The sequence below is a fragment of the Channa argus genome, chromosome 8, assembly GCF_033026475.1.
Source record: "Channa argus isolate prfri chromosome 8, Channa argus male v1.0, whole genome shotgun sequence".
NCBI classification, from domain to species: Eukaryota; Metazoa; Chordata; class Actinopteri; order Anabantiformes; family Channidae; genus Channa; species Channa argus.
The window spans coordinates 17559929-17583307 of record NC_090204.1 but is presented as its reverse complement, the minus strand read 5'-3'; the positions used below and the strand labels follow the sequence as shown (position 1 = coordinate 17583307).

The 23379-nt window shown below is 39.8% G+C and overlaps 2 protein-coding genes and 1 long non-coding RNA gene across 7 annotated transcripts in view; 2 read left to right on the top strand and 1 right to left on the bottom strand.

The window, feature by feature from the left end:
• The window catches only part of csnk1g2b (casein kinase 1, gamma 2b), a 35746-nt gene extending 25218 nt beyond the window's left edge, over positions 1-10528 (top strand). For 2 of the 5 annotated variants that reach the window (XM_067514670.1, XM_067514671.1), the window contains exons 4-12: positions 1545-1693; positions 2145-2379; positions 2971-3056; positions 5358-5442; positions 5548-5696; positions 5983-6066; positions 7286-7387; positions 8360-8466; positions 9372-10528. In XM_067514670.1, coding sequence (XP_067370771.1) covers positions 1545-1693; positions 2145-2379; positions 2971-3056; positions 5358-5442; positions 5548-5696; positions 5983-6066; positions 7286-7387; positions 8360-8466; positions 9372-9426 — 1052 coding nt within the window. In that variant the 3' untranslated portion in view covers positions 9427-10528. The remainder of the gene's footprint in view (positions 1-1544; positions 1694-2144; positions 2380-2970; positions 3057-5357; positions 5443-5547; positions 5697-5982; positions 6067-7285; positions 7388-8359; positions 8467-9371) is intronic. The other 3 variants (XM_067514672.1, XM_067514674.1, XM_067514673.1) reach the window with 3 other exon arrangements.
• A 1001-nt stretch (positions 10529-11529) lies between these two features.
• Positions 11530-20428, top strand: mfsd12b (major facilitator superfamily domain containing 12b). The gene is made up of 9 exons (XM_067514687.1): positions 11530-12711; positions 14220-14430; positions 15629-15761; positions 15840-16025; positions 16982-17074; positions 17174-17266; positions 17639-17812; positions 19207-19301; positions 20293-20428. The coding sequence occupies exons 1-9, from the start codon at positions 12435-12437 to the stop codon at positions 20426-20428; spliced, it is 1398 nt and encodes a 465-aa protein (XP_067370788.1). The 5' UTR covers positions 11530-12434.
• On the bottom strand, positions 19501-23235 carry LOC137132319 (uncharacterized). Its single transcript, XR_010915098.1, has 2 exons — positions 22936-23235; positions 19501-22623 (listed from the first exon to the last, which is right to left on the bottom strand). It is a non-coding gene; the product is annotated as an uncharacterized lncRNA (long non-coding RNA).
• Positions 23236-23379: the final 144 nt, after the last annotated feature.

The following is a 23379-nucleotide window of genomic DNA, read 5'->3' as shown; positions in this document are numbered from 1 at the left end:
TCAGTCCCTCAAGATTTACTCTTAATTCACCTTACTCAACTGCTGTGTTTAGGCTTGCTTTTGGCTCTACCAAATGATATAGAGGAAACAGGGTGGCTACCTGAACCCGAACTCCCTGAATCACGCAAATGAGCTATAATGTTGATGGTAGAAATCAGTTCAGAAGTATCTACAAGTGGAGCACTGCTTGCGACCAATTTCGGCAGAACTTGAATTTCATTCAAAAATCATCAAATTCTGTCTAACAATATTAGGTCCTTTTGTTGAGAGACGTTGTGGTCTTAGATTCTTTACAATGTGCTAATACAAGTCGTTAATGCCTGCCCTTAATGGTGACTTACAGTTTGTATAACCGCTGCTCCCTGGGGGTCTGGTGGCTCGGGAGGGTGGGGGGGTGTAGTAGTCAGTGGTAGACCATTGCGTTTGGATACAGAACACTGTGGGTTCCGGTTAATACCACCCCACAAGGTGGGGCCCCAACCAGTCACCAAGGGTGAGGGTTGTGGCAGGAAGGGCATCCGGCGTAATTAGCTAATAACATATTTGCATTATATGGTCCACCAGCTCTGCTGCTAATTCACCTGATAGCTGCTTCCATCTCTAGTTCGGAGGGGGCATTTTAGTGTTTTATATATTGGGAGATCTTGACATTACTGTTGTCAAACAGAACTTTTTTGTCTAACACAACAGTATTGTTTTTAACAATAGATCACTGTAAACTTTTGATTTTAAAAAACTTTTAATTTGTCCTGGTGATTTACATATGATTTTTTTCCCCCTTCAAATTATATACCCAAACATTAGTCTGTGTGCCTTTTATCCAGTGTTCCATCAGTTACACACACTGTAGTATTTTGCCACACCCCAGGCTTCCCACTGTCAATACACTGCTATGTGAAGATAGCACATACTGCAAATCCACATTCTTCAAAAGTCACATACACAACCAAGAAATGGGTGTGGGGGTTTCTAGTATCAAAGGCTCTGTACAGTTGTTGACATTGTGCAGATCACCTTTCCTTTTAGATTAGTACCATTTCTGCGAATCCTTATGCAATGTCTGTTTCTAACAGACCTGGTGAGCAAAATAACTTTAGTTTGCCAGGAAAATAACTTTAGTTTGCCAGTTACATTTAGATTATTAAGTTATAATGCTTATAGTTAAGTATTATACTAGTATTGCATTACATGGCAATATGCAGCAACACAAATTTGAACTGTGAACAACACTCTAACCACATGTTTGCACCACAGTTATTAATGGCCTTGACATCTTAGTCCTGTTGCAACATCAATGCTGTCATAAAACATTTTAGTGTTTGATACTTGATATGGCTTAGTTTTTGAAGTAGAAAGTATATCAAGTATTAGTGCATGTGCATTTTTATAAACCTATGACCCCTTGTGTTCATATTAAACAACTCCAAGAGCCACTGATTTCTGAGCTTTAAAAACATGCCACTTTGTACATATAAGTGTCCATAAAATAGAAATTTATGTTGTGTAAGTCATAATATTGATTATATTTGTGTGTCTCTCCACAGAGGGAATCCCTCAGGTGTACTACTTTGGTCCTTGCGGAAAATACAATGCAATGGTGCTGGAGCTGCTGGGGCCCAGTCTAGAGGACCTGTTTGATCTCTGTGATCGCACCTTCTCCCTCAAGACCGTCCTCATGATAGCCATACAGCTGGTAAGCCCTGGAAAAGGCGAGCAGCAGAATGGAATTTGAATAAGCTGGTTTTGTGATTTTCAGCCTTAAAGAAAACATTGTGCCTCTTCGAATACTTTTTCCTCTCAATTGAAGAAGCGCGGAAACTGTATGCATTCTGTAGTATTGTGTGACCTGCTAATACCCAAGCCAAAAATTGTTTATATGCATTCTAACATTAGTTTTGCAGTCTTGACAGCATTAAGCTTTGAGTTAATGTTTACAATTGTAAGTCATCTAAATTAAAGTAAAACATACTTTAAGGTAATATTGTAATAAAAGCATGTTTACTAAACTTTTTAGAGTAGTCTCAAATAAAATCATCCTGGTTTACCTTTTAATCTGTCTCTTATACTTAATAGACTTTATCTTAAACACAACATAGCTAATTGGTTAAGATTCCCTAAATAGTCATTGTTTGTTGTTCATCTAGATAACACGAATGGAGTATGTCCACACCAAGAGTCTGATATACAGAGATGTGAAGCCTGAAAATTTCCTGGTTGGAAGGCCAGGAAGCAAGAGGCAGCACACAATCCACATTATTGACTTTGGTCTGGCAAAAGAGTACATAGACCCTGAGACCAAAAAACACATCCCCTACCGGGAGCACAAGAGTCTGACTGGGACGGCACGCTACATGAGCATCAACACACACTTGGGCAAGGGTAAGAAAGTCTGAGGAAGAGCCGTTACATTTCATTAGCCTTTAAAATTTGCACAGGTCAGCTTTGGTTTGTTATTTACATTATATTAACATACAATGTACTGTTGTTGTTTTTTTGTTTTGTTTTTTTTATTACAAATATATCACAGATACAGAGCTTTGTAAGCTAATACATTTTATTAGGTTCAGCAGTGTCACTTTTGATCTGGCTCTTCATTTTCTATGGCAGGGGTGGTCAGGGGTTTTACCACATGATGCAGAGAGTCAACAATCTGCACATTTAAAGTCCAACTGATCTCCTAAGGAGATGCTTTTACTGATTAGTTTTCATCTCCACTTGAAGGAGTGCTAATCAGTGGGTCAAGTGCTTGGTGGGAAATAAAACCTGCAGACTTCTCAGACTACTTTTTTCATTGCAAATGATTGGCCACCCCTGCTCTTGGGTTAAATCATTGCCGTTTATACTCTACATGCTTAATTTTAACTTTAGTTGACTGTATTTTTTATTTCCCACTTGGCAGTTATGCTTACCAGATGGTTATAAATGTTTTTCATAGCTCACCTAACTTTTCTCTTGTTCTGTTAATTCCAGAGCAAAGCAGAAGGGATGATTTGGAGGCGTTGGGTCACATGTTCATGTACTTCCTTCGAGGTAGCCTCCCTTGGCAGGGCCTGAAGGTACAGTTGTGTATTTGATCTACATATTGATGTGTACTGATGTACTTCAGGTACCTGTAATTGTTGTAACTGTCATCACAGAGATGTAGCTTTGCCTACTAAAACTCGGTACAGTATCTCTTTATTTTCCACTAACGGAGACCCCAGTGTTCACAACACCAACCCTTCGCACAGGTGGCATTTCCAGATTTTCTGCTGTTTTATGTATTGAACCTGAAAGACTTAAGGAGCACCCCTTAATCTCAAAAGCAGAAATTATCCATTCCTCTAAGATTGGTATATTGCTGCTGTTGCATTAAAGAAAAATATCCATGGCAATAATGTAGAATGATGAGAGCTAAATTACAGGGTTTAAGCAATGTGAAACAGAGCAGCGTTGTTTCCTCTGCCAAGTTTTTTTTTTTTTTTTAAAGGGATATCTTTGGGCATTTCAAAATTCTTCTTCAAGTGGCCATGTATATCTTGGCATAGCTTTAGTTAACTTCCAAGGGCAGCACAGCGGTGGAGCCGACCTACCCTACCTAACATCTACAAGGCCCCTGGTTCTAATTCACAGATGGCTGTGGCCTGTCTGTGTGGAGTTTGCATGTTCTCCCCATGCTTACGTGCGTTTCCTCGGGGTACTCTGGGAGAAAACCAGAGTCCAAAGATAACTTATCAGATACAAGATTAAATTTGTCATTGTTTCAGTATTTATAAACCAAACTGTTAACTGGCAACCTGTCCACAGTGTTCCCTGCCTCTTCCCCAATGACCGCTGGGATAGGCCCTCATGACCCTGTAAAAGATGAGCAGTTAAGATAATAGATGAATTAATGGATGAATGGTTAACTTCCAGAAACAAAGTTTAGTGTTGCTATTATCAAGGGTATATCCACTTCCAACTAAAATCCAAATACTGTGCATAATGTAACTCATTTTGTGTCCTTATGAAAGATCCTAAAATATAGTTCCTACCAAAGGTTTTCTACTTATGTACATGCATATGACTGGTCTGCCCACTGACACTGTATACAGTGTCCTGAGCGTGTTAGAAATTGGTATTTATAATAGATCTTCTGTAAATTTCTGTAATATTCTTTTTCAGTATTTTATGTTTTGTTACAGAAATATTCACATGCAAAAGAAAACCAATATCCACACTTGTTTTACATCTGAAAAGCTTGCTGAGAAAGAGCTTAATGCACGTAAAGAAAAGTGAACAGGGCTGCTAGGACAGCAGGTTATAGCAGATATTGCTGGGCTTTTTAAATCAGTATCAAAGGTGCACATAGAATGGACTGGAAGACAAGACATCTCATCTGAGCATTTGTTATGTGGGAGGAAGCACTTGGTAGATGAATGTGCAGGATGTATGAATGTGGGGGATGAAGGCAGGCTCGGGCCAGAACTCACCAACACACAACTTGACAGTTACCATCGATATACAGTACAATGAACAGTTACAAGATATAGAACTTGCATTGAGCTGTAATACAATCAATAAATACGACAGTATGCAACCGGTAAGGGTACCGGGTTGAGGTAACTTTTGTGTGGAACAGCTGGTTAAGAAGACAGTTGATGAGTGGAAGGAAGTTTCATATCTGCTCTTATCTACTAATAATCATTTACATTGGTAGATTCATTGTAAACAACAAAAGACAACAATTAGACCGGCATCAAATCACTTGTTCAGAGAACGTTTTGCAGTGTGAGCATTTTTATCAGCATGCAGCCGTACTTACTGTGCTGTTTGTGCCCATTCCTTGATATGGTAGTGCCAAAGTTCTGGTTTGTAGCAGGCAAGAAATATCCCTTCAAATTCATCATGTGTCAAGGAGATAGGACTTTAACTCAGGCCCTTCCACAAGATAATGATCCCCTGTCATGTAGCATCCAGGAGACGTTGGAGAACCATTCAGGTGATTTGAGGCTACGAGCAAATCTCACAACACCCTGACAGTATTTATGATTTTTCTGCACAGTGCCAAAGCTTCAAACTTATAGACTACAGGTCCTTTGGGTCCCTGGTAAAGTGCATTTAGAAAATGGACAGGGGCTGTCATTTTTCTGAAGATGGAAGTCTAGGGTACCATGGGAGACAAAAGCTGTATTCACCACCACATGGTTCCAGTGAAGTACATGTGTGTCCAGAATTCAGAATGAATACCCAAAGGAATTGCATCCGTCTACAATTCAAGTGCACTTTAAAAAAACAATTTTGCTCCTGTTTATGTAGACTGTTTGCACTTATGCAATTAATCAAAATGTGAGTGTCCTAAGTAATTTGTGTCTCTCATGACTCCCTTTCCCATCTAGGCAGACACTCTGAAGGAGAGGTATCAGAAAATCGGGGACACAAAGCGAGCAACACCAATCGAAGTGCTTTGTGAAAGCTTTCCTGGTCAGTAGAACTAAGCAGTTTCTTTTGTCTGCTGTGTTATTTAATTTGTTCCATATATTAATTCTGGTTTTCTCATATGTGACATTATGTTCTCTTTTGCTACAGAAGAGATGGCCACCTACCTGCGGTATGTGAGGAGGTTGGACTTCTTTGAAAAACCTGATTATGACTACTTGAGGAAGCTCTTCACTGATCTGTTTGACAGGAATGGCTATGTCTTTGACTATGAGTATGACTGGGTCGGCAAGTCACTTGTGAGTGCCTCTTACTGATCCCACCCTGTTTTCCCCCTGCTTTACTTGTGCCCATCAATACTTGTGGCTGAAGTTGATCTACTGCTCTGTGTAATAATCTCATTAGGTCATAACTGATTGTTTTTACAGACACTAATATTGCATATATTGCAATCATAATATTTTCTTGAAATTAGCGCCATTGTTTATTTAAAACAAAAAGATAAAAATATAAGTTTAATCTTAGCATTTCCTTTTAAATTGGCTTTGTTTTAATGCCGAGGTTGTATCCCTGTGCATCTTGCAGCCCACACCGATAGGCCCTATCCCCAGTGACACGCCCCTGCCGCCCAGCAGCAGAGACAAAGCACAACAGCAGACCAAAAACCAGGTGAGGTCAACAGCATTACACAAAAAACATCACACCCACCACCCAATCTACAAAACCAACTGACCCACCAACAAGTCTACCAACCCTACTGTTCAAGTTCCTCTGCCAGGCTGCTCTTGTTCTGTCTTGACTGTAAGCAACTTCCTGGAGACAATGGCTGCCATTCGGTTCTGCTTCTTCATTTCTGTTCCTGTCTACAGTATGACTGCTTCCGACCCTTTCCTTTTAATAAGACTTCAAAGAGTTATTACTTAGTAGAACATTAACTAGCAAACACAGTCACAAGACAGACTGCTGATCCAGCTGTGAAACATACACCATTTTTGGCTTCAATTTATCCCTCATACCTTGCCACTCTAAGCTCCAGTCATTGCATGCATGAGTTGAAAATGCTAATTGCATTGTTCACACCAGTGATGACAAGCTATATGCTTAGTGTGCGACAAAGTGGACACTTGAGTTTTTAATTTCTTTTTCTATTGGCATGCATCTAAGGCTTGTGGTGTTTGTTTAAATGGGGTAATAATTTAGTAGTTGTATTATATAAAAACTGTGAAATTTTTCCAATAGTCACAAATCACACTACAAGTCATGCTGTTGTTCTTGATGAGTCAGTGTGTTCTGAAAGTGGGAGAGTGGATTAGATTTTATGATTGACTTATTACTGTGGACTCTAGCCTTCTTTTTACTGCTCTACATTTAAAATGATTGGCTCGGCAGCAACTTGCCACTATCAGAGCATTACCCGCATGACTGTAAAAACATGTTACATCTAGTCTTACTGACATATAATGCAAATATCTGGTACCACAAATAGTTGTCTGTGTTGTATTGAATATTTAATGCTGGCCAAGTTGATCAAGGCCAGTTTTTTTTTTTTTTTTACTCTTGCATGACTTTGTTAGTGTGTTGACCTGTGCTTCACATAAATTATGCTCCCCTCTACTCCTCTATTAACATAGTTTGTCTTAACAAGCCTGCTTCTGCTTGGGAGATGTCTTCTATAATTTTTTTTTTGTTTTTGTTCTTCTTTTTTTAAAATTCACTCCCCCTCTTTGTCCCTCCTCTTTCCACACTTTTACCGTCACCCTCCAAAAACCACCACATTGCCTCATCCACACCCCCGACCCTTCACCCCACAACAACTCTTTCCCCACCCTTCCTCCTTCTCACCACTTCATGACCACCTGCGTCAACCCTTTTTGCTCTTTGCGTCAAGTCACCTGAGCCCAAAGGAAGTGAGTCTCAGCCCACTCCTGTGACCAATAAGGAGACTCTGGGGTCGCACCTTACAGCTGAGCGGCTGGGGGGCTCTGTTCAGGTACTGCTGCTGCTGCTGCTGCTGTTGCTACTGCTGCTCCAAAGGCTAATGCATGAAGCAAACACACACAAACACACAGGCTTCACATTGCCTGACCTGACAGGTGCTCTGTCTTGACTTTCTCTGTGTGTCTGCATTTGACTCGCTGTGTCGGTGCTCTGTCTATTCAGTTTGCTCCCATTGCTTCATTTGCCTCATCTGCTGTAGGCTACACACAGGTAGGACCTTGCAGACATGTCATCTTGCAGCAATGGTCATGCACAACCCATCAAATGCAGATTAGTAAGTCATTTTTAAAAAAAAAAAGCAGACACAAAAACTAATGAAAAGGCAGAAAAAAGCAGAATGCATTTTTTTTAATTTTCTAAATTAGTTGAGTAATGTTTGAGTATTATATTCTTTTCTGTTGTATTCCATATAAACTCCATATATAAATAAAAAAACTAAAGGCTATGTTTAGAGCACCAGAAGTCAGAGGGCCCTACAGGAAATTTGACACAAATGTGTCACCTAGTGTTGGCAATAAGAACTGCAGCGTTTAAAGGATAAGTTCACCTTTTCTTGTTTAAAACAGTATTTACATGCTAATAGGTTCATGGAAACAGGTTGTATTAGTTGTCATTCCTCTTGTTACAGTGCACTATCTGGAAGTAAAAGGGTGCAAATGAACAGTTCTCAATATTTGCAAACATTTTCATAGTTTATCTGAAACCAATACGATGCCTAAGCAATGTGAAAGAGAACCATTTGTCTTTTATTTCACACGAGAAAATATGAACCTATCCTCCAAACTTCTATGAAGTTGCTTGAGTAGGGACATTCCAGGTCACATTTACCTGCTCTCCTTATCTGAGAAAGCCGATCAAGATAACATTTTTATGTGAATCTTTATCTTCACCCTTCAGTCAGGGGTTCAAAGCATGTTTGTATTTGTGTGAGAGCAGCCTGATGTCAATATTTCTGCCTGTGCAGGTGATGAGCTCCACAAATGGTGAACTGAACACTGACGATCCCACAGCTGGACACTCCAATGCTCCTATCACTGCTCCCACCGAGGTTGAAGTGGCTGATGAAACCAAGTACGCGCTAGCGAATTTGTTTCCAGTAGGGTTTGGTCAAGACCGGTTTGTCAAATCCGCATGCACTTTTAAAACTAAATTAAACGTTGTTGAGTCCCCGTGGAAGTAAATTTATCACTTAAAGCGTTGTTTTAGCTGAGAAGTATTAAAGACTCCAGCTTTAAAACAGCATAATATGAATGAAATGTCAGAATAGCAAGTGTAGTGTACATATGGTTTGTACCTTATTTTTAACCAGTTACATGTTCCGAATACTGAATATTCTAATTGCTGTACTGTGAAGCTTCAAGTCCTGAAGGCATTAAATATTAAACTTGAACTGGGAAAATACTTGTACTGTATTTGTATAACTATGAAGCTGCAGCCACTTAGCTTATCATACAGCTGGAGGAAACCGCCTATTTGGTTTTGTCTATAGTTTAAAAGGAAATCTAATAACTGGTTTCGTGCCAGGGGATTTCTTGCCAGGCCACAGTGACTCATACAGCTGGATTTCAGCACCGAATTTGTTCTGAATTGATTTATTGAAATTTATTTTTGCAAATGCAAACTGATTATAACATGACACATCTTGAACAAGAATTATTTAAAACCAACGCTGTTAATTAAGGCGTCATTATTATATGTTTTTTTTAAAATAATATTAAAACAACTGTCCATGGACTGTTGATAGAAGATGGCTAAACTAAGTACAGAACATCCACTCTATTTATCACTTTAATCACTACATTACTTATTTTTGCTAATACCGCTTATTTATCTTAAGGAGACATTTTAAACATCGTAGCTATCTATTGAGAAATGATCCACTAGATGCACTGTTGGAGATAAAGTTAATAAGTTTCTTTAAGTTCAGTGTTGCGAGACCAGTAATTATGGATTTTTTTTTTTCCGTTATTTTGCAGGTGCTGTTGTTTCTTTAAAAGGAGAAAGAGGAAAGCCCTCCAAAGGCACAAGTGAATGGAGAGAACTTGAAACATTGTGGTCACTGTCAAGTTTTAAATGGAAACAACTACACAGACACCCAACCCCATCCTTTGTCTCTATCCAGCTCCCTCCTCACCTCTTTATCCCTCTTACCTCATCGCCCCTGCTACTCTGTACCTCCTCTCCCCGCGTTCTCTCTTTCTCGTTCTCAGCGCTCCCTGGCTACCGGCGAGTAGAAAGGAATGTTGCAGTCCGATCGACTTCACAACAGACTCTTGATTCCTTTATCGAAGAAAAATAAACGTACCTGCATTACAACAGGGGGCTTGAAAAAACTAAAAAAGCTATAACAGTGAAAACTTGATTACTGTGGCATGAATATGACAAAAAAAGATACTGTTTGAGACAGTTGTTGTATCTAGATTCCATAAAGAACGTGTATTGTTCCAACAGTCAGCTGTTGATCAGGGGGAACCATTCAGGTGGTTCGAGTGAATGAAATCTGCTCCTTAGGAAACTTTAACCTTTTGTTTTTCTTTTCTTCCTTCGGTGTGTGTTTTGGGATCAAAGTAAAGAGGAAAAGGTGATGATGTTAAATCTGAGCGACAGATCTGAGCGACACAGAAAGCATTTCATCTATAAAACAGAACTTGCAGGATTTTTATGTTTTCTCTTTTTGTAATTGAATCCTCAGTTTTCAAGTCAAATCCCTCTATTGAAAACTTATTTTTATGTTGTAGTGTACTGAAGTTCAAGTCTTTTCCTCACTCTGGCTTTATTTTTATTTCTTTTCTTTTCTGTCAACGTGGACTTTGTAGCACAGTCACTGGCCTCAGGTACTGTGGAAGATTGAGAGAAACAGATATTAAGCTCTCTTATTATTGCACTTTTGGAAAAAAATAATTACAGTGGAAAACTTTAGGTTTGAAATTAACAATTAAGAAAACAACTTAATAAAGACTGATCTAGGAAGAGTCGTTCACAATGCTTATATCTGAATTATGGCTGAAAAATGTTGTCAATTTACATGGGGAGGAAAAAAAAGATATGTCTTTCAGTTTTTATTTCTTACATCAAAATAATTTACCAAGAAATCATAGTTTGTGCCTTTCTAAGTAAAATGTTTAAAGCTCAAGTGAGTGTCCTGCAATGACATTTTATCTAATCTGTCCCAAATGCTCATTGGATTACTGTGTGTGTGTGTGTGTGTGTGTGTGTGTGTGTGTGTGTGTGTGGTTTTTCCTGCAAATCTCGAGGCTGTTGTAAGTGAACATGTGTCACGACTGTACACATCCATTGCTCTCATTTGCAAGCAGTATGCCTTTTCTCCCTCCATGCTGCTTTAAAAATTGACATACTCTGTACAGAGTGTGTATTTGGTTCAGAGAGAAATCAGGACTCTGTGTGTGTGGTGCCTCCTCAAAGAGATCGAACAGACAATAACCCAAATTGTTTGGAACTATTGTTGAACTATTGAGCTCCTCTCTGCTGAAAACTATAACTGCAGATTGATGTTATTTTTTCACTATTTTATTTTTTTCCCCCAGATGTATGTCTGGCAACCAGCCCATTTAAAATGCCGCTAAATCTTGCAGGTTATCAGATTATGGGATATTTAATGGGAGCAATTCAGCAGTTTTTCCATTTCAATTCCAAAAAGTTGTGGAGATCACAAGAAATGGGTAAAATCAAAGTGCAGTCAAAACTGAAGCAGCAGAAACCAATATAACCTGGCTTAATGTTCAATGTGCAGCATCCTGCTGCTTTCAAGATTCGCTTGCTAATGCAGCCAAGCTACTGCCATCGTAGCCGGTTGTGTTTGTGCATCCACGGGTCCCTGACTCGAGCGTTTGAGTCACAGCTCTTTCCACTGCTGTCTTTACCCACTAGTTGTCACTTTGCTGCAGCAGTTCATGTCTTTAATGCATAATTTTACCTTTAATATTGTATAAAAATGTCTTAATTATTTGACGGTTTGCTGAAAATAATTTTTAATAATGCATTTTGTTTGTTTCTATTTTCCCCACATACTGCAAAGTTTGTTTTTGTAGTTGATAAGAGACGTGGCAGCTTTAACCTCCCAGAGAGCCTCTCTACTTCAGTTTATAGTTGGGCCTTGGTAAACTGCCCTCTGAAATGTGGTAGTGTAATTATTTCTACAAACATCAAGTGACCAACTAGTACGTTTGGGCTTAATTTATTTAATGAATATTGGATTCACTTTTTGACATATTCTTAAATGTGAGGTTGAATGCAGTGCAGCAGGTCGACCTGTAAATTGGACATTCTAGGCCTTAATAAGGTTTAAATTCCAAAGTTATGCGACCTACATGTCAGTAATGCAGCAAATTATACTGTCTTTAACATTTCCTTAGATAGTTTCAGGTCCCGTGAGACTCCACAGGAAGTTTGTAACTGAGTAGTAAACACAAACAATAATACATTAGGAAATAAGACTGATCCATTTTGACTTCACCTTTTTTGTTTTTTTTAAATCAAACTCACATTTTAATTTCTCAACTTTCTACAGGACTAATTCATGTTTGGGGGGGGGGGGATTACTTGTTTTTTATAAATGTGTTTGAATCGCTCCCCATGTGAAGAGCCGAAGGACGAACCAAATGTACATGGTAACAGTTTTGTAAGTCACTCATACCCACGGCTGTGCTGTTCATCTCGTTTATACCTATATAGTTTATACATTTATACTACGTGATATAAAAAAACAAAAAGACACCGGGGCACTTTCACGCGTAAAATCTTTGGCGTATCCTAAATGGCGCTGAAAGCTCAGATGAGCTTTTGTTGGTACAGTAAATTATTCCACTGAAAGCTAAACCGCTTCAGCTGACCAGCGCGGGTATACCAAGCTTAGGATAATCCATTAATATCTGGTTTATTATTTGGGGACCAGGGCTGAACTTGGTTTTTGTTCAACGTCTGTTGATGTAACAAACCGCATCTTGTACTTGTAAATATGACAATGACAGAGCTTTAATTGTGAATAAAAGGAAGTTTTATCGCAGGAGTCAGAATCAGTCATGGAGGAGTTTGTGCCCCCTGATCGCTCTTTATCGGTCGGCAGGCGCGTGTGTTACGCAGCGGGACATTTTCTTAACGACCTGTGCGCCTCCATGTGGTTCACCTACCTGCTGGTTTACCTCCACTCCGTGCTCGGATTCCAGAGCACCTTCGCAGGTGTGATGCTGCTGATTGGTCAAATAGCGGACGGAGTCTGTACACCGCTGATTGGGTACGATTCCGACAGGGCGCCAGGTTTGCGGAGGTATGGCAAGAGAAAAACCTGGCACCTGCTGGGTGAGTACTGAAGTGGCTTAACGAGGGTGAATGAGTCCTGGAACAAAATGGGGGGGGATTGATAAATGGCCCCCAGTGTATTATAGTTTCCTTTCTGATCCACACATTTTAATAATTTAGTCAATGAAATACTAGATTTAATAGCTTTATATTTTTAGTGAAAGTGTCTGAAAAAATATCTGCTGACATATGAATGCTGATATGAACATGTTCCAGTTTTCTATGACAATGAACTAAATATTCTGACTGCCAGACAAAACATAATTATTGATGTCAAGTTTGGCTTTGGATGATGGGCATTGTTATGTTTATTACATAATTACATGTTATGTTAATTTATACACAATTTGTGCAATAATAATTGATGCATAATGGAATAATACATTATATGAGGATTTCTATGTGAAAAAGCACAACGTTGGAATAGATGCACCAAATTCAGACTAAAACAAAACTAGATTTAGAAACAGGGCTCCTCAATATAAGATCGCAAGATGGATGAAGATTTTTTCAGTGTTCAAAATGGCAAATAAATGTACGATTTAACAATTTCAGTACTAGAATGACATTTTATGCAAGTAATAATTTGGGCTTTGGGCCCTTTCTATTTTGATATTATTTGATTATTATCGATGCATTATTGTCTAAGCACAAAGTCTGTGCTGCTTCTCTGTCACAAGCATGCAACAAGTTTTGTTTGTTAGCCACATACTGTGCTGTAAATACAGCTCAAAATGTTACTAAATACTTAAGAGCTTATATTTGATCTCTGGAACTGAGGGATTTGATTGATAATATGATAATAGTTTTATGTGTGGGTTTTATTAAGTTATTTGCAGAAAGTGACACAAAGCCCATGTTTACATGTAGTTATCTTCATCATACATCATAGCTTATGTCAACTGTGTACTAGACTCCTTTGCTGTTGAAAAACTTTGCCACTCTGTAGAAATTCTTAGTTGAAGTCCAGCTGTTAGCCCTCCACTCCAGTAAAAGCAAAATGAACCATCTGAGCATTGAAGAATGGAGACCTCACAGTTTCCGCAGTTGGTATTTTTATATTTCATAAACCCACAGACTTGTGCAACAAGATTCAAGTTACCAGGGCAAGTGGCTCCTTGCAGCTTTGTAATTCTTTTGGTTCACATTGATGTAGATCCCAGTGTTTTAAACTGCACCCTGAGTAGCTCTAATAAGTCTCCTAACTCCTGACAGCTGTGTGGGTGAACAGCGCATGATACAATAGTTTATAAGACGATCAAAGTTTTAGAGGCTAAAATCAAAGTACCCATTGATGTTAAATAAATACGCTGGGTTAAAGAACAAATTCCCCTCTGAGTTGTTGTGCGTATGTATAAAATGCTATTATTCCCATTAAGTGACTCAACTTTGTACTTATTTTTACTGTATTTATGTAAAGGCCACATGACAGTGATGGTAAAACACATCTTTCCAAATCTATGTTTTTGGGGGGTTTTTTATTTGCAAACATTTCCTCTGTTTTCCAGGAACCATTTGTGTTCTCGTGTCTTTCCCCTTCATTTTCAACCCCTGCCTGGCGTGCCCTGACAGCACTCCTTGGTGGGTTCAGGTCTTTTACTTCTCCCCCTTCATCATCGTCTTCCAGTTTGGTTGGGCAGCCACGCAGATCTCACATCTCTCCCTGATCCCAGAGCTGGTGTCCAGTGAGAGCGCCAAGGTGGAGCTCACTGCGTACAGGTGTGGGGGGGGGATGACCTGCGGGACTCACTGACCAGGGAAGAAGTACAATGCAAATAATCACTTTTTAAAATTTGACCACAGTTAAACAGCTTTGATCACCAGATACATATTTTAAAACATCCCTAAAGTCGACCTTAATACTATAGATTTAACCATCTCCATCTCATTTTGCTTTTTCCCAAAGTAGAAATGTAAAAGCTGCAAACTTAGATGCACATTTTTATGAAATTATATTTTAAAGAGCGAATTATTCCTTTAGTGGTCTACACTGCAGATGTGAAAATGTCTTTGCTGAATTCTGACTCCTCTTAACTTGACCTTTCTCTCGGACCCTGGGGAACTTCTTTTCAAGAAACTGATGCAGAATTTGACTGTTGTGGAGCGTAGACACTCATATTTCCAATCTGTTCTCATGAGCACAGAAGAAGCCATGCTGGTGCGATTGCTTTTCGACTGATCATTTTATTTTCCTCATGTTTCTCTGGCGGAACAATGGAGTAGATACCCAGAGGAAAATGGACTTGCTCTGGTGCTTGTACTGCTCATAGACAAGTTTGCGATTCTCCATCCATCCATTTTTGTTTCTGATATGTTTCTCATAAAAATCCTTAAGAATCTAAGGTGAGAGAGGGGTCATCCTGAGACGTAGCAGATAAGCCTTTAATGGCTGCTTTTCACATAACCAAGTGTCGTCCACCCGTTGCAGGAGCAGCGGTTCGATCCTCAGCTAATCCTTGGGCAAGACACTAAACCCCAAGTTTCTCCAGGCCTGTGTCTCACATGGCGGCTCCACCATCACCACTGTGATTGGATGGTGGCTTTTCTCTCTGTGCTTGTTTTGCCTCCTCTACAACCTGCAGTTCACTCCCACTGTCTATTAGATGTCATATTTCCCATAATGCACTTAAACAAATGTTGGAGTGTTTGTTTTTTTGCTCTGCTTGTGACAACATCAGATTTGCAACAGAGGTATTTCAGTGAAAATTAAACAATAAGCCAGAAACGGAGGACAACTTCCTGGTGAAAACGCTGCAGAAGCACTCATGTGTCACAGAAAGAGGAAGTAGATATTTGCTGTAAAGTCCTGAAGCACAAACATCCTCGAGTCTCCTGTGATGTTTGCTTTAAAGCTATTATTAAACAACAAGTTCCTGTTTTTGAGTGCTGTGCTCATACTATATTCCTGCTTGTTTAGGTATGCGTTCACTGTGGTGGCCAACCTCACTGTGTACACCGTGGCCTGGCTGCTGTTCCACTTCCAGGCTCAGCAAAATGTGGACCCCTCCGTCACAGACAACCTGGGTCAGGTGGACATCCCTCTGTTCAGGGTGAGAAGAGAGGTGCCAGAGAAATATGATCTCTTTGCCAAAATCCCAGCTTCGCCTGAGCTCTCTCTCTGTCCACAGACTCTGGCCCTCATCATCATCAGCACCGGGGCAGTGTTCTCACTTATATTTCATGTTGGTACAAAAGAGGATGCCCCAGCGTCGGAGAGAGAGAATGAGCAGATCTCTCCTTCCCCAACTCAGGAACTTTTACACAGGCCAGTCTTTCACTGGAAGCACTGGCTAAAGGAGCCCTCATTCTACCAGGTGACTCCTGAATTTGTACTGAGGAATTTCCCACCGAATGCAGAATTAATGTGACTGTGGTTATGGTTTAATGTCAAACTTCAGTAGTGAAATGTCCAAAGAACTGACTATTGAAAGCAGAAAAAGCAGCTGCAACTTGCATGTGATGCTTGTACAGATTGTCTTTTATCAAATATGTTTTTTTCTTTGAATCACACTTGAGATATAGTGTTAATTTAATATGGGACAGATGTGAGCTCAGAGTGTGTGGCAGAAAATGAACTGAAAAACGAAACTTAAAAATATAAAAAACACATAAGCCCTTTACCACCTTAATAGGAAAGTAAGTGAGAGAGAGGAGCAGGTGTGACCATAGTGTAAAAAAAACTTAATCCAGTATGTGGACCTTGATCCTCATAAAGAATGAAGACGAGAGTCGAGAAATACATGTTTAGAGTTAAGCTAAGTTATTTCTACATGTCTCCAGGCTTCTCTGCTTCATTTGTCATCTTCCCATCAAACCCTCCACCAACTTTCATCTACCTAAAAGTGCATTTACACGTTTACATGTTTCCCGTCAAAATGAACTAAACCAAACTTCAGAGTCGACTCTACTCATCCTGATATGAACTCTATACTGGGGTCAGAATATAGGTATTTAAAGAATCTGAAGTAAAGTGTGTATGATTTGTTTTACTTTTTAGTTAAAACTATATTATGACAGTAATGAAAAATTACCAAGATTACCAAGTGTGAGGTCCCTCCCCTGACTTTGTCTTTCTATGACTAGTTTGGACTAGTAAGATGAGGCTCAGGTAAAATCTTTCAACATTTCTGTAAGCTGTGCAATGAGTTTAGCCACACACGCTTTTAACAACACCTAAACTACCAACTACAAATCATTGTAGTGACCCAACACATGTAAAACGATTGATAGGGTTTTTAATCCTGTTCTCTATGTTTTGCTTTGGGACCAGGTTGCTTTTTTGTACATGTGCACCAGACTGATAGTCAACTTATCTCAGACCTATGTCTCCATCTACCTCACCAACTCACTGATGTTGCCAAAGGTAAGGCCGCACACTTCATACTTACTGTAAGTCCCTCTGACTTGTTATGTTGGAAAATACTTAAATGTATAAACCTCCACTTCCTGTCTCACTCCTCAGAATTTTATAGCCATCATACCACTGGTGATTTACATCAGCAGCTTTGGGAGCTCTCTGGTCATGAAACCAGTCAGCGAGTGCATAGGAATCAGTGTGAGTCTCTCAGTTTTCACAGCTCTTCACCTGGTTTAGTTTCAGACTTCTTTTTTCTGCTTTATCTCAGTAACATTAGTACATATATCAAAGTGGGAACTTTTTGAGTCAACAACTAACCAGCAAACTTTGTTGGGAGGTGGACTGGAGGATAGTTGCAGTTTTTTCCACTGATAAACGTGAAATTCCAGCACACAGGCATGAATGATTTATGAATAGTTGTATGACTATATGCAGTATGTTCATTTATTAGGATATAAGGTTTTCTGTTACCACAGTGGCAACAACATCTACAGTTTTTGTCTTATGTCTGTTGTGTATATGATAAATTACCCGTTTGAAAGAAAAGGACATAAATGTCTTGGTTGGCAGATTACCTACTTGCTTGGCCTGTTGTTGGTGCTCAGCTTTGCCACCTGGGTGTTTTTCGACAAGCACGTGGGAACTAAGAGCATCTACGGAGCCGCCGTGCTGCTGGGAGCTGGTTCAGCTACAATCCTCGTCATGTCTCTGTCCATGACGGCAAAGCTCATCGGGGAGCAGACGGTAGGTGGAGGGAGGGCTATAGTTTAAACAATAAGAACTGTTCTCAAGAAATCCCACGAAGAGACCCAAACCTTGTGCACCCAAAGTCTGCTGTACAGTTTATTTTTCCTCTGTGTCATAGAGATCGTTGTTTATAAAAACGCTTAAAACTGCGGCATTGAAACCAGGCAACTGCAACATTTTCCTTCATTCCTTCAGAGCAATGCAGTGTATTTTCAGCCAGGGTTGGTTTTATAAAATGTCACAAAAAAGTTTGAGACGATGAACCAAAAACGCCTGAGAGAACAGTGGAGGTTGTTTATGCCAAGTTAGTCCCTGTATTTCTTCACTTGGTGTGTGCCCCTATTTACCGAGAATCTGCAGAATGAATGAAAATGAATGAAGGAATAAAATTTTTTTGATTACAATAAAACCAAAACACTGTTACTTTGAAAAACTCAATTGAACTCAACAAACCTTGTGTCCAACAAAACTCAAAGTAAATAATTAAAGTGTTGGGGGGGGGGAAACTAGAACTGACACACTACAGCACGGATTTTGTATCAGTCATAAACGTTGCTGTAAACAAGGCCCAAACATCAATTTGTGGGTGTAAATGGTCCCAAACAAACACATGATTCGATCCAGCTTGAAGAACTGTACATTACGGGAGGAACCGTATTTTCTATACAAAGCAATTACTCACAGACCAGCAGGATCTAAACCAACAACAGACAGATGACACCCACACTGACACAGAATGGCCGTACTGACCTTCCCACGTCGTTCTCTTGGTGACTGGACAGGTTGCCAGTTCTTAATAAACCTTGCTTTTAATCATGTCTTCCATAGTGGAAATGTTTCGGGAAACCATCGTACAAATCATCTTCCTTGTAACCAGTTTAATTTGTATTTATAGGATTAGTTTACTGTGATATTACAAAGGTATATACCACCTTGGTTTCCCGAAACATTTCTACTTCCACTTCGAAACATTTCTATTTTGCTGTCTTTAATGTCTTTCTAGAAGTTAGAAAGAGACTTTGTCTCGATGCAGAGACCAACAGCAGCTCTTTTATTTAAAATGCCACATCAGAATCAGCTGTCCAGTCAGTCATTACGAATCCAGTCACTTTGCCTCTGGATCAGGATGCTTTGGTGAAGCTGTCAGCTGTCAAATTAAAGGGGAGGGTTTGCGGAGCTGTGTGAATCGCACCACGTTTTACAGCTGGCACACATCATGTCTGTCTGTCTTCACTCCCATTGTAAGAGAAGAATGAAAATGTTGGGTGAATGGAGACAGAGGGCGGATTGTTGTTGTCATTCACAGACAAAAATGCACTGAAGAACTCGGAAGGTTTTTCTTTATAGATTTGCTTTGCTGCAGTGGGTGTAACAATCTTTGATCTCCACAGCAAAGTGGAGCCTTTGTTTACGGATCAATGAGCCTCACAGACAAGGTGGCTAATGGAGTCGGGGTCATCGTCATCCAGAGCATCCGACCGTGCAGGTGAGTCTCTGTGTGACTGACACCCAGCTCCCCGCTGCTGGCTTTTTAACTTACCTGGAAATGACATTTCAGCGGAAACTGGCACCAAAACCACACATTTCCCACAGATACGCATCAACCACAGAAGCACTTTCACTTCCCCTGTGTGTAAGTGTGTGTGTGAGAGAGAATACAAAAGATACTTCAACAGTACACTGGATAAAACAGCAGTTATTTTTATTATCCACATATTCACAGTGTGCATTAAAGCAGTGGTTCCCAAACTTTGCTGCTTGTGACTCCTGAATATGGACCAATATTATCTTATAGAAACAAAAGCGCTGATCATGTCTGATGAAGAGAACCTACAATAAAATGACTAACGATTACTGGCGAAAGCAAAAACCACAGAGCTCCGCTGTCAGAAACTACATGAAACACATTTCTACAGCATTAATACACAGCTGTGTTTAAGGCTGATGGACTCAGAGGAAAGTTGGTAAAAATCCAACAAATACAGTAGATGTCACAAGATTCAATCAAATTATTCACATTTACATCATAAAAATCCACATCCACCATTTGAATACAATCAAATTCCCTAAAGCTGATCCAAATATGGATCTACACCACGCTTGTTTCACCAGCAGCAACATGACACCTTCAAATCACAAACTTTATTTAAAGTACTTTAATTAAAAAGTAACTTACTAAACAACCCGATTAGTTCACATTCACAGCTGTAGAAGAAACAAGAACACATTTTAAAGGTACTGTTTCAACTGTTTCTTCTTTTCATTGTGCAGATATACAGCGCATCATTAGGTTTCATAAAGTCTGTGACAGGGATTCATAATGAGTGTATAAAGCAAAGGCAGAGGTGATAAAAGTTTAAATATTGTTTTTGGTAGTTAGTGCACATTTGACCTTTCACCTCTAAAACACAGCAGCTCAAATTCTTTTCCTGTGTCCCTTTAACAAACACTGTTCCCCTTTGTTTTGTTGTCGACAGCTCAGAGTCGTGCTGCTCAGACTGTGTATGGTTTTATCGTGACGTCATGGCGACAGTAACCGGGGGTGCCGCTGCAGCTGCAACCCTTTGCCTGTTCACAGTTCTCATCTGGCCCATCAGGATAAGGAAAGCTTAGGGTTCAAAACCCACACTACACTAGATTCCCATCGTTGTCACGTACCTTCAGAAACAGAGAACAACCATTTTTAGCAGGAAAACAACTTACTACATGATGTCAGATGCTGTCAATGTTGTGTTTCTAGTATGCTTAAACCCACTTTAAGCCCAGGTGTACTTAAACTCTTCATGCCATAATATTTTCTTGTTGCAACAGGGAAACTGTGCAGACAAAGCTATGTCGCCATCTGGTGTATGAATGTGTAACTACACTGTGTTACTGTTAAGTCCTGATGTGTTTCTCCACCTGTCCCAACCTGCTTGCACTCACCTCTGCAAACATCATAGTCCGTGGAGATTCCTGTCTAAGCCCCATCTGTCAGCCTGTTCATCACCAGAGGGGCTCAGAGCCGATCCTTGATGCAGACCCACCTGCACCTTGAGCTCCTCTGTCACACCTCCATAACACCTCACCATGGTCTTACAGCTCTCATACAGGGTGCCCTCCCATCACACTCCTGGCACCTGTCAATACATTTCCATCCTTCTCATCTCGATCACTCTGCCTCGCCACCCTGTACAAATCAGACTCATCAACCTGTCTGATCCTCTTTTCACCTCTAGAACATTCCTCACAAGCTCTTCTTTCAGGATAACTCCTACTCCATTTCCCTTCACATCCAATCCATGGTAAAACGACTTGAACCCTGCCCCTAAGCTTCCAACCTCCTACCTTTCCACCTGGTCTCCTGGACACACAGTATATCCACCTTCCTGTCAAAGAACTCTCTAGCCTTCCCTGTCATAGTCCCAACATTCAAATTCCCTACTGTCAGTCCTACACTCTTGGTTTTCCCCTTCTGTCTCTGCCTACAAACACGCCTTCCTCCTCTCCTTCTTCGACCAATAGTAGCTCAATTTCCATCAGTACCCTGTAGGTCAGCAGCACCGCTGGTGGTTGTTGTTAACCCAGGCCGCAACTGATCTGGTGTGGAAGTCATGATTCACATGTTTAATTTGGCACGTGTTTGATGTCGGATGGCCTTCCTGCCACAACCCTCTGCATTCATCCAGACTCTGGAATGGCACAATAAGACACTGGCTGTGCCCCTTTGTGGTTGCATTTAGGTATTTAACAAACAACTGTATAACAGGTTGGTAATTAGAAAATGTCCTTCAATGGAACTTATTAGACATATTCAGAAACATATGGATACATACTTACAACCCATGAGAATACTTCATAGATTTGGGTATAGGATGCTTTTAACATGTAACATTTCTTTTCATTGCTTTGCTAAAAAAGCCTAATGTTTCAGTTGACCTGGCAGTGAGTTTGGTGCTCTGCCAAGGGAGAGAACTTTGTGACCTTGACTTCTTGTGTGTTTGAGGCTGCAGGCTTTAGAGGTAATACCCTGCTGACTGTTAGGATTTGCACTACTTGATTAGACCATATGTACTGTAGTAACCACCACTGATTGGTTGAGAATCTGAAAATGAAAATGCAGGGTTGTGTGTTTCGCCTGACTGAAGGGAAAACAGCATTTTTAAAAATTATGTTCTCACACTGTACATGTACCTGTGCACTGTATTTGTGAAGTCGTTGACTTTGACTTCTTGCCTAAGACTTAACTTTTCTTCAAAAAGCAATGATAAAAAACCTCATCAGTAACATATGAAATCTTGTCATAGTAGTTTTAAAATTATTATTAAAAATGTTATTCCAGCAGATTCAATCATTTGTGAGTCCTGTTTTCTTAACAAGCCACTGCTTTGGTGCACTGTAGGCACAAGCTTGGGTTTCACCCTTATTACACTGTGATTTCTCTGTGTTGAGAACTTCAGTTAATCTTATAGTTTGTGAATTTCAGGGTCTCATTTTGTGTGACGTGGGTGTATTTTTCACTACACTAATTCCCAGAGTTTGTTTGTCTAATAAAACAGCGAGTCTGCCCTTGCCCTGGAGGAACGCAGTTAAATGTGTTCTGAAACAAACTGTGTTGTGAAACAGAGACAACCAAATGAACACAAACTGGAACAAAGAGTGCAACAGTGTAACACTTGAAATAGTGCAAGTGTAGAACTTGTGTAGAACAACAAAACGATTCAGCAAAAATTGGTGCTCACGTCTGAAAGTACATTAAGATACTTACATAAATTGATAGGTTGCATGTGGTAGAAGTGGATTTACTTTGAAGTCTGGGACATTTTCTCCTGTATGTCAAAAATGCCTTATTAAAACCTATGAGAATTTGTCATTTATTTGTTGGTTATTCGCATAAATTATACATAACTACTGGAATAGCAGTTGGAAATATTAAATGGAAAAACTTAAAATACCTCAAAATTGTAGTTAGTTACATTGCACCGCTGGTGTTTCTGCATTAGCTCCAATAAGTGGAAATTTGAGCATTAAAGTTTTTTTTTCCCCGATATGAAGACATTTGTAGAGACACTTTGTTTTGTAGCAAATGAACAATTACCTCCCCATCACTTCATATTAGGGTTTGCTTATACTTTACTTACTTCATTGTGTCATCCTTTGTTGTTATGCTCATAGTATGTTTAGAGTTTGTGACCGCAAGGAGAGTTTCTCTGAGCTCATCGCGAATCCTTAAAGGTGCACGTATGAACATGATCTGTGGCATCAGCTGTTTTGGACGCTAATCCCAGTCTAATTCACTTTCGAGGCTCGTCGCTTTTCCAGTGTCATTTGCAGGTTTATAACTCCCAGCACAGAGCTCACGGAGAAGTAGGAGCTTATTAAAAATAAAAATATAAAAAAGATTCATCAGCTTTCGATGAAAAATAAAAAAGTTTGTCTTGCTTATATAAGCGGAGCATTTAGAGCTGTGTGATGATGGTGATGCTTGCAGTTTATTCATGCATTTACGTTGCTCGTTATTTATTCATTAGCTCTTGCTGTAATTGAGCTGTGGAGGCTGCAGACCGCTGGGACGTCGACCTCTG